This window comes from Geotrypetes seraphini, chromosome 15, assembly GCF_902459505.1.
Source record: "Geotrypetes seraphini chromosome 15, aGeoSer1.1, whole genome shotgun sequence".
In the NCBI taxonomy this organism is placed as follows: domain Eukaryota; kingdom Metazoa; phylum Chordata; class Amphibia; order Gymnophiona; family Dermophiidae; genus Geotrypetes; species Geotrypetes seraphini.
The window spans coordinates 22422190-22435033 of NC_047098.1; the positions used below are offsets into that span (position 1 = coordinate 22422190).

At 43.7% G+C, this 12844-nt stretch overlaps 1 protein-coding gene across 5 annotated transcripts in view; it reads right to left on the reverse strand.

Annotated features, from left to right (window-relative positions):
- The window catches only part of TTLL10 (tubulin tyrosine ligase like 10), a 351255-nt gene that overhangs the window by 83081 nt on the left and 255330 nt on the right, over window positions 1–12844 (reverse strand). For all 5 annotated transcript variants that reach the window (XM_033921190.1, XM_033921191.1, XM_033921189.1 and 2 more), the window contains one exon: window positions 779–822. In XM_033921190.1, coding sequence (XP_033777081.1) covers window positions 779–822 — 44 coding nt within the window. The remainder of the gene's footprint in view (window positions 1–778; window positions 823–12844) is intronic.

Consider the following 12844-nt stretch of genomic DNA (forward strand, 5'->3'; position numbering starts at 1 on the left):
TCATAATGCCTCATTCTACCAATGCCTAAGCTCTGTCCTCATCTGTACAAGCCTCAAACACTTTAAAATCATAAGTGTTTGAGGTTTGTGCGGTTAAGGCAGAGCTTACAGGAATGGGACAGGGACAGGGACAAAATTTTCAGGGACAGGCCGGGGGCAAATTTGTCCCTGTGTCATTCTCTAACTGTAGCCTGTTGGCCTCCTGCTGTATCACCTGACTGTTGTTCTCCTTTTGGTGGCCTGGGTAGATTTTTCCTTCTTTTATTATTAACAATTGCCTTAGAGTTCATTCTGGCTCTGGAGAAGGTACTGGAAGACTTGAAATACAGATTTTTCTCTTTGAAGCCAGTGGTTCTATTTGACATGGGTGCAACTCTTGCGAATCTCCTTGGCTCTATGATGCTTCTGGACCTATTCGGAATTGAATCTCTCTGCAATTGTGCACTGCTGGAGATTTCCTTCCTGAGGTTCTTTGCTGCTAATTCTATTTCTGATAGAAATGCGCATGCACTGTTGATGAGCTCCATAGCTTTCTTTTGTAGGTTATCTTTAAAGACTTCTGGGTTTATTGTAGAAATCGGCTGAGAATTGTCAGCCGTTTCCTTTTTCTGGCCTTCCAAAAGTGGCTTAGGTCTAACATCCTGTTTGGCATCTTGGGAACTTGTCATCCCCTGAGTTTTCATTTATATGCAGGGGTAATTGGGACTGAGTTTGGCTTGGTCCTCAAGGTCTTCTGCAGCTTGCTGATCATCCTCTGAATAGAAGATGGACTTTTTACCTGGAAATGCCAGAGATGAACCCCATTTATGTTCTGGACAATGGCTGTAAAAAAACCCAAAAACAAACTGTAAAGATAACATGTCAGCTTTCCAAATTCTTCTTTGTGAACGATATATTTCAACAGCTAGGTGTATGACAACCTGTTTCTTGTGATAAAGATATATTATAAAACCAATTAAACAACAACACATATATAAAATAGAATTTCTTTGCATAAAACTTGCCGGTCAATATTTAGCTGGAAAATGCTGAACACCACTGGCTAAAGGTTCATAGATAACGGCGCGAAAGACAAAAGCGCGCGCCGCCGCGCCGCTCTAAATTACAGTTTTTAGGGGTTCCGACGGGGTTTTTTGTTGGGGAACCCCCCCAGTTTACTTAATAGACATCGCGCCGGCGTTATGGGGGGTTTGGGGGGGTTGTAACCCTCCACATTTTACTGTAAACTGAACTTTTTCCCTAAAAACAGGGAAAAAGTGAAGTTTTCAGTAAAATGTGGGGGGTTACAACCCCCCACACCCCCCACAACGCCCCCACAATGCGGCGCGATGTGTATTAAGTAAAGTGGGGGGGTTCCCCCCCGCCCCCCCCTTCGGAGCACTAAAAACAGTAATTTAGAGCGGCGCAGCGGCGTGCGCTGCGCTCAATTGTCTGGGCGCACCTTTGTCCCAGCGCGCTTTTGACCTGACACCCTGGCTAAATGAGACTCAGAAATTCAGGGCTGGGTCTTTGACAGCATCCAGAAGCTATCAGGCATGGCTATTCAGTGCCTTTCCTAATATCTAATTATTCATAGATAGTTGTGCTTTTTATGCTGTTCGACATGCAGTGGCATAGCGAGGGTGGGAGGTTCCCAAGGCGGTGGCACTCCCCACTCCTTCCCTGCCCCCCCCCGGCCATATGCGCTCCCCTTCCGTTCCCCCGCACCTGTTTAGTTTTCCCAGCACAAGCAGCATCTCTAACTCGCTGACTGTGCCAGCGCCAGCTCTCCCTCTGGCATCACATCCTAGTCACGGACATGGAAGCTAACATCAGAGGGTAGCGCCAAGGCCGCTGCTCGCGCCAACAAGAGCTAGAGGTGGAGAACTGAAGGCACACATGATGGCACCGGCACCACCACCAAGATGCTACCGCCTACATGCTTGGTTAGCATTTAGGGCTCCTTTTACGAAGCCGCGCTAGTGGTTTAACGCGTGTAATAGCGTGATCTAATTTGCCAGCCGCGGTAGCCGCTACCGCCTCCTCTTGAGCAGGCGGTAGTTTTTCGGCTAGCGGGCGCTAAAAGGTTGCGTGCGATAAAGCCGTTAACCCGGCTTCGTAAAAGGAGCCCTTAGTGTGTGCTAATTCTGTTAGCGCATGTTGGTAAAAGGGCCCCTTAGTTTGCTATCGGCTTATATTCTGACAAATACAGAGCTCTGGGGCTTGCACTGCACTAAGGACACGCGTTCAAATACAGGTTTCACCCTATTGTTTCCTGAATTTATGCTGTGACTTGTTTACGGAAGATTGAGGGATTGAGGGGTACAGATAAGAGCAGTGGAAGGTTTAGAGATAACTGTAGAGGTAGGCAATAAAATTAGTCAGGGACCGCTGACCAGGCAATATGCCTGATGGGCCGCCGCGTGAGCGGACCGCTGGGCTGGATGGACCTCTGGTCTGCCCCGGCGGAGGCGACTACTTATGTACTTATGTACTTATGTACTTATGACACTGGGCTGCCCAAGCAGAGTGAAGAGGCTTCCTGGCGTCGGTATAACCAGAGCAAATCAAAACACGAGCGTGTGGCACATTGGCAGCAAGTTTGGCACTGCATAGACTTTTCAGCAATAATTTGGGAAGACGGGCCATTTTTACCCCTTGGTTTTCTTCCTCACCTCAAGTTATCTCTGCCTAATAAGAGATACATTAATATTTGAATATTTCATATTGAATGAGGTGAGTATCAGTTACTACCGATTCCCATCTGAGTATGACAGATTACACCAGACTTTCTTTGTATTCTGGAAAACTGAGCACAGCAGCCTTGCTCTTCATTTAAGTACCCCTGAGGAGATAGGAGTACAGGGTTTCATCTTCCCGATAATAGAAGCAAGAGACAAAATGACGCTCAGAAACAAGAAGTGCTGAGGCTAGGGGGTGGTTAAAGGAAAAGAGCTAAGAAACTAAACTAAACTAAACCTTAAGCTTAAAAACCGCATCCTCTCTATAAAGATAGAGCTCGGCACAGTTTACATTAAAATAAGGAAAAATACATAATAAGAATTAGTGAATATGAAGAGAGCAGTGAAATTTACATTTTTGAGAATAGCCAAGTTTTCAGATGTTTTCGGAATACAGTGGTACCTCGGTTTACGAGTGCACCGGTTTGCGAGTGTTTTACAAGACGAGCAAAACATTTGCAAAATCGGTGCCTCGGAAACCGAGCATGGCTCGATTTACGAGCACCCCCTCCCCCGCAATCCGGCACCCCCCCTGCGATCCGGCACCCCCCCTGCCTCGAACCGGCACCCCCCCGCCACAATCCGACCCCCCCGACACGATTGGACACCCCCCCGCCACGATCAGACCCCCCCCCCCGACATGATCCGGCACCCCCCGACATGATCCGGCACCCCCCCGCTGCTTCTTACCCTCATCTGGGCACTCTTGAAGATCGGCCATACTCTGCTGGGCCTTGAGCATCTGAGCATGCTCAAGGCCTGCAAGTGAACGTGAACGTGAACTCGCAGGCCTTGAGCATGCTCAGATGCTCAAGGCCCAGCAGACGAGGAGTCCGATCTTCTAGAGTGCCCAGATGAGGGTAAGAAGCGGCGGGGGGGTGCCCAATTGTGTCGGGGGGGATGTCGGATCATGTCGGGGGGTGCCCAATCGTGTCGGGGGGGAGGTCGGATCGTGTCGGGGGGATGCCGGTTCGAGGCAGGGGGGGTGCCGGATCGCAGGGGGGGCCTTCGAGGGGAGCAATGCCGGTTCTCGGGGGGGGGGGGGGGGGACGCATCAAAGCGAGTTTCCATTATTTCCTATGGGGGAAATTCGCTTTGATAAACGAGCATTTTGGATTACGAGCATGCTCCTGGAACGGATTACACTCGTAATCCAAGGTACTATTGTAATTGAAAGGAGCCCAGATTCCGCAGCTGGGTAGGAAGGTTATTCCAAAGCTCAGTGATTTTGAAGAAAAGAGATTTCCCTAATTTACCAGCATAGATAACGCCTTTTAACCAGGGGAAAGATAGTTTAAGTTTTTGGATGGATCTCGCAGAATTCCAAGATAGTGGAATTAGAGGAGGAAGAGTGCCATGCAAGATCTTGAATGTTAGGCAGACACATTTAAAGTGAACCCTAGAAATTACTGGAAGCCAGTGAAGTTTTGACAGAAGCGGGGAGACATGGTCAAATCTGCTTTTTGCGAAAATCAACCCAACCACAGTATTCTGGATCTGATGCAGTCTTTGATGACTTTTCTTGGTTAGACTTAGATAGATGGAGTTACAACAGTCCAGCCTAGAAAGAATGATTGATTGTGTAAGGACAGCAAAATGTTGTTGGTGGAAACGGGATCTCACTTTTCTCAACATGTGGAGACTAAAAAAAAACATTTTTTTACCAGAGAGTTAAGATGGTCATTAAATGAAAGCGTAGAGTCTATGACACCCAAGATTTTGCTTGAGAATTCAATCTGCAGTGTGGATCCAGAAGGTAAGGAAATGAACGAGGGTAGCAGATCTCATTTTAGGCCAAGCCAAAGTAGATTTGTTTTGGACTCATTCAGCTTCATTTGAAAAAAGGGAAGGACTGGTGTTATAGGATTAGAACAGTTAATTTTCCATTATTCATGTAAAAACGAGGTCACATTTTAAGCAGCAGATATACAATATGATGATAAAGACAAGAGTGTGCAAGAAAGACTTTTGACACCTGGGGGTCAGTGAATATTTTGTACTTTATCACCACAGACTGAAAACGTTTAGCTGAACAGTGAGGGCATCTATTTTGGGCCGGGTTTGAAAAAATGATAGGGGCAGGTGGCACCTTATAGACTGACCAATTTATTGAAGCATAAACCTTTAAGGACCAGAGTTCATTTTATCAGATGCATGAAAAGCATATAGCTTAGGAGGTGGATAAACATTAAGGTTGTACAGAAAATCCCAAAATTGGAAAAACTGTGTGGATTGAAGTTTTTCCCATAAATTGGATTGTGTTTGATCAGAAAATAATTTTAAAAATGTTTTTTAAAGCTCATCCTGGGGTCCCTCAAAGGCACTGATTACGTAAAGCTCCATTTTTCTTAACATTTGCTATTATTTTTGCTTAATGGGGCAAATTTCTCAGTATTATAGCTATAACTTATGTTTTTACACTCAGCAATGATATATTGATAGAAAGACATTTTATGTCAAATTTGTTTTTATTGAAAAAGAACAATAAATGAGTACAGAAATAATACTAGAGTCTCCAATATGCTTATTATAACAAGTGGGGGTCAACCACAAAAGAATAGGAAAACATTCATTTGTCATTAACCCCACCTTTTATAAAACCATAGCACGGTTTTTAGCCATGGCGGTAACAGCTCCGATGCTCATAGAATTCCTATGAGCATCGGAGCTGTTATCACTGCGGCCAGCGCTAAAAATCACACTACGGTTTTGTAAAAGGGGTGGGGGTGGGGGTTAAATAATGATAGAAAGACATTTTATGCAAAAGGTGTAGTTGTATTTTATTAAAAGAACCTTCAATACCTGCACTTTATTGTGGAAAATAACAGAAATTTAGGGCCTCCGCTATTAAACTGCGCTAACAGTTTCTAACGCGGGGAGCTGCGCTGAATGGCCTGCGCTGTTCCCGACGCTCATAGTGTTCCTATGAGCGTGGGAGCAGCACGGGCCCATTCAGTGCGGTTCTCTGCGCTAAAAACTGCTAGCACGGTTTAATAGAAGAGGGGGTTAGCATGCTTTGCTAATAGCTAAACACTTTGGTGTAGTCATCTACCAATGGCGTTCCAAGCATTCAATGTCTTCTTGACAAAGTCAGGATAAAGCCTGCGATGCTGTTCGACTCCTTGGGTGAGGACTTGTTGCAGGAGTTGAACAGAATCGCAGGCTTTATCCTGACTATTTCAAGAAGACATTGAATGCTTGGAACGCCATTGGTAGATGACTATACCAAAGTGTACGTGCTTAGCTAGTTGCGAAATACTGTATGTTAAATTTCTGTTATTTCCTACAATATAGTACAGATATTGAAGGTTCGTTTAATACAATACTGCTAAATTTATTTTTTTTTTTTTTGTGTTCAAAAAAATTTTTATTAAATTTTTAAACAAAAAGATATAGATTTATTTTAACAATATTCGATGACAGGAGAAAGTTTTCCTATTCTTTTGTGGTTGTAACAATGTATTAATGGGGTTCTAAGGAATCCAATCCCAATTGTTATAATAAGTATGTTGGAGAAACTAGAAACATAGAAACATAGAAACATAGAAAGATGACGGCAGAAAAGGGCTACAGCCCATCAAGTCTGCCCACTCTACTGACCCACCCCATTAAGTCTGAGTGCATATGACTTAGTTCCTTAGCTCGACCTTCGTAGGGATCCCACGTGGATGTCCCATTTATTCTTAAAGTCGAGCACGCTGGTGGCCTTGATCACCTGCACCGGAAGTCTGTTCCATTGATCCACCACCCTTTCTGTGAAGAAGTACTTCCTGGTGTCACTACTAAATTTCCCTCCTCTAAGTTTAAGCGGGTGCCCCCTTGTGACCGAGGGTCCCTTGGGAACGAATATGTCGTCTTCCAGCTCTACACGACCTGTGACGTATTTAAATGTCTCAATCATGTCACCCCTTTCCCTGCGTTCCTCTAGAGTATAGAGCTGTAATTTGCCCAGTCTTTCTTCGTATGAGAGACCCTTGAGTCCGGAGACCATTCTAGTGGCCATCCGCTGGACCGACTCGGCTCGAAGCACATCTTTACGGTAATGTGGCCTCCAGAATTGCACACAGTACTCCAGATGAGGTCTCACCATGGCTCTATACAGTGGCATCATGACTTCAGGTTTGCGGCTGACGAAGCTTCTCTTGATACATCCCATCATTTGCCTTGCCTTGGACGAGGCCTTCTCTACTTGTTTGGCAGCTTTCATGTCTGCACTGATGATTACTCCCAAGTCCCGTTCTTCTGAAGTCCTAGCTAGTGCCTCTCCATTTATTGTTCTTTTTCAATAAAACAGACTTGACCTAAAATGTATGTATGTAGAGAGCTAAAATCTTTAAAAAAGAAATAGAAAACTTACTTATTTGTACAGGCTTTTTTTCTAGAGCGAAATGTTGTGAAATATTCCTTTTTGATTGAAATGTCTTTGTGAGATTTGATATTTGATATTTTAGAAGAGGGAATGATGTAGTAGGCTTAGTTGCTGCAGTTTGTTTTGTTCTGAAGATTATGTGAAATATTCTGTGTTTGTTTTATTATAATCTGCCTAGACTGTAGGCGGAAAATAAATTTTTTAAATAAATAAATGTATCATTGTTGAGTGTGAAAACATAAAAATTATAGCTTTAATACCAAGAAACTTGTTCCATTAAGCAAAAATAATAGCAAACGTTAAGAAAAGTGGAGGTTTATGTAATCAGTGGCTTTGAAAGATCCCAAGATGGGTTAAAAAAATTTGTAAAAAATTATTTTCTGATCATGCACAATCAAATTCATGGGAAAAACTTCAATTTGTACAGTTTTTCTGGGATAGGCAAGTGGGATCTCTCGGAGAGAGAAAATGGTTACTGCGGATGGGCAGACTAGATGGGCCATTTGGCCTTTATCTGCCATCATATTACAACGTTTCTATAACCATAAAGTTCTATGATATCACAATGCAGGTACAAAGAACTTTAACCTATAAAAAGAGGAGATGTAAATTTAAGAGCCTTAGCCAATAGAGAGAGAGATAATGGTTACTGCGGATGGGCAGACTAGATGGGCCATTTGGCCTTTATCTGACATCATGTTTCTATGGGCTCCTTTTACTAAGCTGCGATAGCGGTTTTAGCGCGCGCTGAATTGCCGTGAGCGCTAGACCTTAACGCCAGCATTTTGCTAAAAATGCTATCGCAGCTTAGTAAAAGGAGCCCTATGTTTCTATACATGAAGGTACATGGGCAGGGATACAGACTATGGAGAAGGCATTGAAAATGCAAAGTAAGGTGTATTACCTCTACCCCACCCACATCTTAAGTATATTTACCCATCTCCTGAATCACATGCATCTGATAGTGTAGACTCTGATCTAAAGCTCATCCATGATACCATTTTAAATTTTAGTGCCAACCCAAACAGCAGTGCTGGAGGATTACTGCTGCCCGAGACCACTTCCCCACCAATTTGGACCCATGGGGCTAGGGGAAGGTAGGCTCTGTGAGTGGCAGGTTTTTCTGTAGGGCTGGAGCTTCTTGATGAACAGGGTTGTTCAATCAAGGGATGCGTTTGTCATCAGGTCGGGGTAGGGGAATGCTACCCGCAGTTGGGACAGCCAAGGTGTGGTACTGACCCATACATATTAGCTTTCATGTCTGGCCACAGTTTTGCTTGCCCACGTCACAATCATTTTCCCGTCCATTCCCATGAATGCAGCTAACATGGGATTTTTACCATGAAGGCTAATGTCTACTGCTCAATAAAACCCACATTAGCTCTTAAAGCACATAGAAACCAGCGCAACAACCTTTTGCTGTGCAGGGGTAAAACTGTGGCACTCTCTTGTAGGGCAGACACCAGAAATGTGTTAATAGAGTTGCGTTCAGGAAACTACTTAAAACACAATTGTTTGCAAAAGCCTTTTTTTTAGGCATTGATTTTTTCCTGTTTGCTGATTTTCTGTGGATCTGATTATTTATGATTATTTGTTTTTATATTGTCTTAAAACTCATGTATGTAAGATTTTGTAAACCGTTTAGGCTATAAACCAGGGGTACCCACACTTTTTGGGCTTTACGAGCTACTTTTAAAATGACCAATCGCTGCCTGGCTGGCCCAGAACTTCCTCTCCGACGTCAGAATTGACATCGGGTGGGGAAGGCTGCTCTGCCCGGCGCTTCTGTGTACTCTTTACGGTGTAGAAGCAGGAAGAACGCGTTGGCAACGTGAGTCTATCACGGAGCTCGGGATGGGCTCCGCAATCGACTCGTGGTGCCTTCGCAATCTACTGGTCGATCGCGATTGACCTTTTGGGCAGCCCTGCTATAAACTTTAAAATAAATAAAAATAATAAAATTAAAACGGATTAGTAAAGGGGCCCCGTGTGCTGTCAAAGATCGTTTTAACATTTCATGTTCTTATTTCATATGCAATCAATTGTAAACCACCTAAAATTTATAAAATAGAAACCAGAATAACTATGTAAATTATACTACTTGGGTGACACAGTAGTTAAAGCCAATCTTCTTACTTTTCCTGTTATTTACATGTGATTTGAGATTACCAGGTCATCAGGGAACAGACTGATTTTGTTTATGTTTCCGTTCCAGTGTGTCCTGGGATTTGTTCTCTTCGTTGTTTCTAAGAAAATCGGGAAATCTCTGCATGCAGTGAAATATGAGATTTAAAAAAAAAAAAAAGTCGAGCTTAGCTTGATCTGTATGTACCTAATGAGCTGGAGCTATTTTATAACATTCTTATTGCACAAATGGAAAATATTATTTCCCATCACCCCCCTCTGCAGGGCCTCCACTCCCAAGGGGATACTAGCATAATAATTCTGATCATTACCCTTCCATTACAGCACCAGCCTGTTCATTCACTTGTTGCAAGCTTTGGAACTTTAGCAAACGTTCACACTGGCCTTACAGAACACGAAATGTACTGATGATATTGAGAATGTGTAAGGTGAGGGTGAGCAACCACACATTCATTAAAAATGAATAATGAAAGCATTCAGGTTCATTGGGGAGAGACAAACTAGGCACAAATCTTTGTCTTGAATTACATCCTGAAACTGAGCCCAGGGAACATGATGTGAGCATGACATTGGCAATCAAGATTTCAGGATTTTAATATCAGACCTTTTGATGATGTACACCAGTGGTCTCAAACTCAAACCCTTTGCGGGGCCACATTTTGGATTTGTTGGTACTTGGAGGGCCGCAGAAAAAAATAGTTAATGTCTTATTAAAGAAATGACAATTTTGCATGAGGTAAAACTCTTTTTAGTTTATAAATCTTTCCTTTTGGCTAAGTCTTAATAATAATATTGTCATTTATAGCTAAAGAGACATATGATCAAGAAACTGTTTTGTTTTACTTTTGTGATTATGATAAACATACCGAGGGCCTCAAAATAGTACCTGGCGGGCCGCGTGTTTGAGACCACTGGTGTACACTGTTCCCCTGGTCATTCGTGGTTCGCTGTTCGCGGTCATTCATGGATTTTCTGACCACGAATGACCGGACAGGAGAGGGCAGCCGAAGCGGCAGGAGAGAGCTGCGTGTCAAAGCAGCTCCTGATTGGTGAGGCCCGACTTTAGTACAGGAAGAGGCAGTCGGAACATACCACGAGTGATTTCCTTCACTCGCCGGTGCTCTGGCTGCCCTCTCCTATCTACCCCGCTAAAAACTGTATTCGTGGTTTTTCAACATTCGCGGTGGTTTCTGGAATGGAACCCTCGCGAATATCGGGGGAGTACTGTATTCCACGTATCAGCAAAGGTGGCAAGAAGAGGAAATGAGAGCCGGCGTGGTTAAAAGGTGAAGTGAAAGAGGCTATTAGAGCCAAAAATACATACTTTAATGAATGGAAAAAGGATCCGAATGAAGAAAATAAGAGGAAACACAAGCACTGGCAAGTTAGATGCAAAGCATTGATAAAGACAGCTAAGAAAGAATATGAAGAGAAACTTGCAAAAGAGGCAAAAACTTCGAACAATTTTTTTAGGTACATCAGAAGCAGAAAACCTGTGAGGGAATCTGTGGGACCGTTGGATGATCAAGGAGCAAAAGGGGCGCTAATGGAGGCTAAGGCCATAGCGGAAAGACTAAATGAATTCTTTGCTTCGTCTTTACGAAAGAAGATGCAAGAGATCTACCTGAATCGGAAATGGTTTTCAAGGGTGAGGATGCGGAGGAACTGAAAGAAATCTCGGTGAATCTGGAAGATGTACTCAGCCAAACTGACAAGTTAAAAAGTGATAAATCGTCAGGACCGGATGGTATACATCCCAGGGTACTAAAAGAAGTCAAACATGAAATTGCTGACCTGCTGTTAGTGATCTGTAACCTGTCGCTAAAATCGTCTGTAGTACCTGAAGATTGGAGGGTGGCCAATGTTATGCCAATTTTTAAAAAGGGCTCAGAAAACTGCCTGCCTCAGGAGTCAAATGCATCAAATATATATATTACTAGCCAAGCACAAAATACTGTGTCATGACTTCATGTAAATATAGTCTGTAACAGGGCTGCCCAAGTCCGGTCCTTGAGATCTACTGGCAGGCCAGGTTTTCTGGATATCCGCAATGAATATGCATGAGAGAGATTTGCCTGCACTGCCTTCTTGGTATGCAAATTTCTCTCATGCATGTTCATTGTGGATATCCAGAAAACCTGGCCTGCCAGCAGATCTCGAGGACTGGACTTGGGCAGCTCTGGTAAAACCTGTACAGGGAACCTTGTCTCGTCACAGCGTATCACCACCAGTGCAAAGTCATTTTTGTGTGCTCTGCTAAATAAATTTGATGTTGCTCTGAATGTCCATTGCCTTAACCCCGCTTCTGTTTTAGACTTTATTTATTTCCGTGAGGTCTTCCCCATCCCTTGTGGGTTTATTGCTGGAAAAATACACACATGATGTTTCCAATCTATTTACTTGTATAGAATGAAACGGCCCCTCCAGTCTGCTCAACGAGATGGTTGTAACTGTTGCTCTGTGCAGACTACTACCTTCTAACTCCCATCCACCCCCTCATCCCCTCTGCAGATTGAAAGAGTTTGAAAATTTCCCCCTCTATAGGATATAACCTTTTACAAATCAGGTGCTTTATTTCCATGGATAAACACCACCATGTTTGTATGTTTCCAGGCCGCGATCTTCAACAGAGGGTCCTGAGTGGAACTGGACTGGCACTAGATCCTTCCCACAGGCAGTGGGTACTCAAAAGCCTGGGCAAGGCAGTGTGCACTATGAATAAAGGAAGACCCTTCAGTTCTAGCTGCTTTCCACAAGCGCAAATATTTACCACCACAATGACAACAAAAAACTACAATTAAAAGAAAAGAGCTGCACCTTTTGCATACTTTTTGGAAAGCAGTCTGCATCTGGTTGACAAATACGAGCAAGTGAGCTGGAATATAGGATTGGATCATTTTCTATTTCTCATTACAGCTCTCCTGGGGTTTTCTGTTCATATCCCAGAATAGACAACCTAATTTCCACCTTCCTCGAAGATCTCTAGAAATTCCGAGTATGACATTCATTACAACTCACAGCATAACCACGAAAGTGCTGGATGACAGACAAATGCTATAACATAGAGCAGAGGTTGGATGCCAATAATACAACAGGCTTGTAATGCACTTTGCCACGAGCCTTCCTAGAATCGGAGTGCTCTTTTGCAGTACTCCTCCCGGAGGAGAGCAGCGTGAGGAGTGAAAGAAGCGTAAGGTAAATGCTAACCTTCTCACAGCAGACGCTATAGAATCTGCAAGGCTGTGGAGCGTGCAATGTTTTCCTTCTGCTTGAAGGAGTGGGCCCTGGTGGAAGGCCCAGGGCTTCAGGCTGCCTCTCTGCTCCCTTTACGCAGCGGCTGGAAGGAGCTTATGGAGTGCGGAAGGAGGGGTGGAACACAAGCTGGCCCCACTTTTACATACATTAAGTTCATTGTCACTTGTTTGACAGGGTTGGGAAAGCCCCCCCCTTGCTCTATATACGTATCCTAGCAACAGCTGCCTGGCTACTGTTGCTAATTCTGGATGGATTTGTGTGCTAACATGCTAAGCCACTTCTTCACACACAATAGGTGGATGTGGGTGTGTGTGTACTCTGTGTCCGTCAAAATCTCAGAGTAGGTATGTAATTA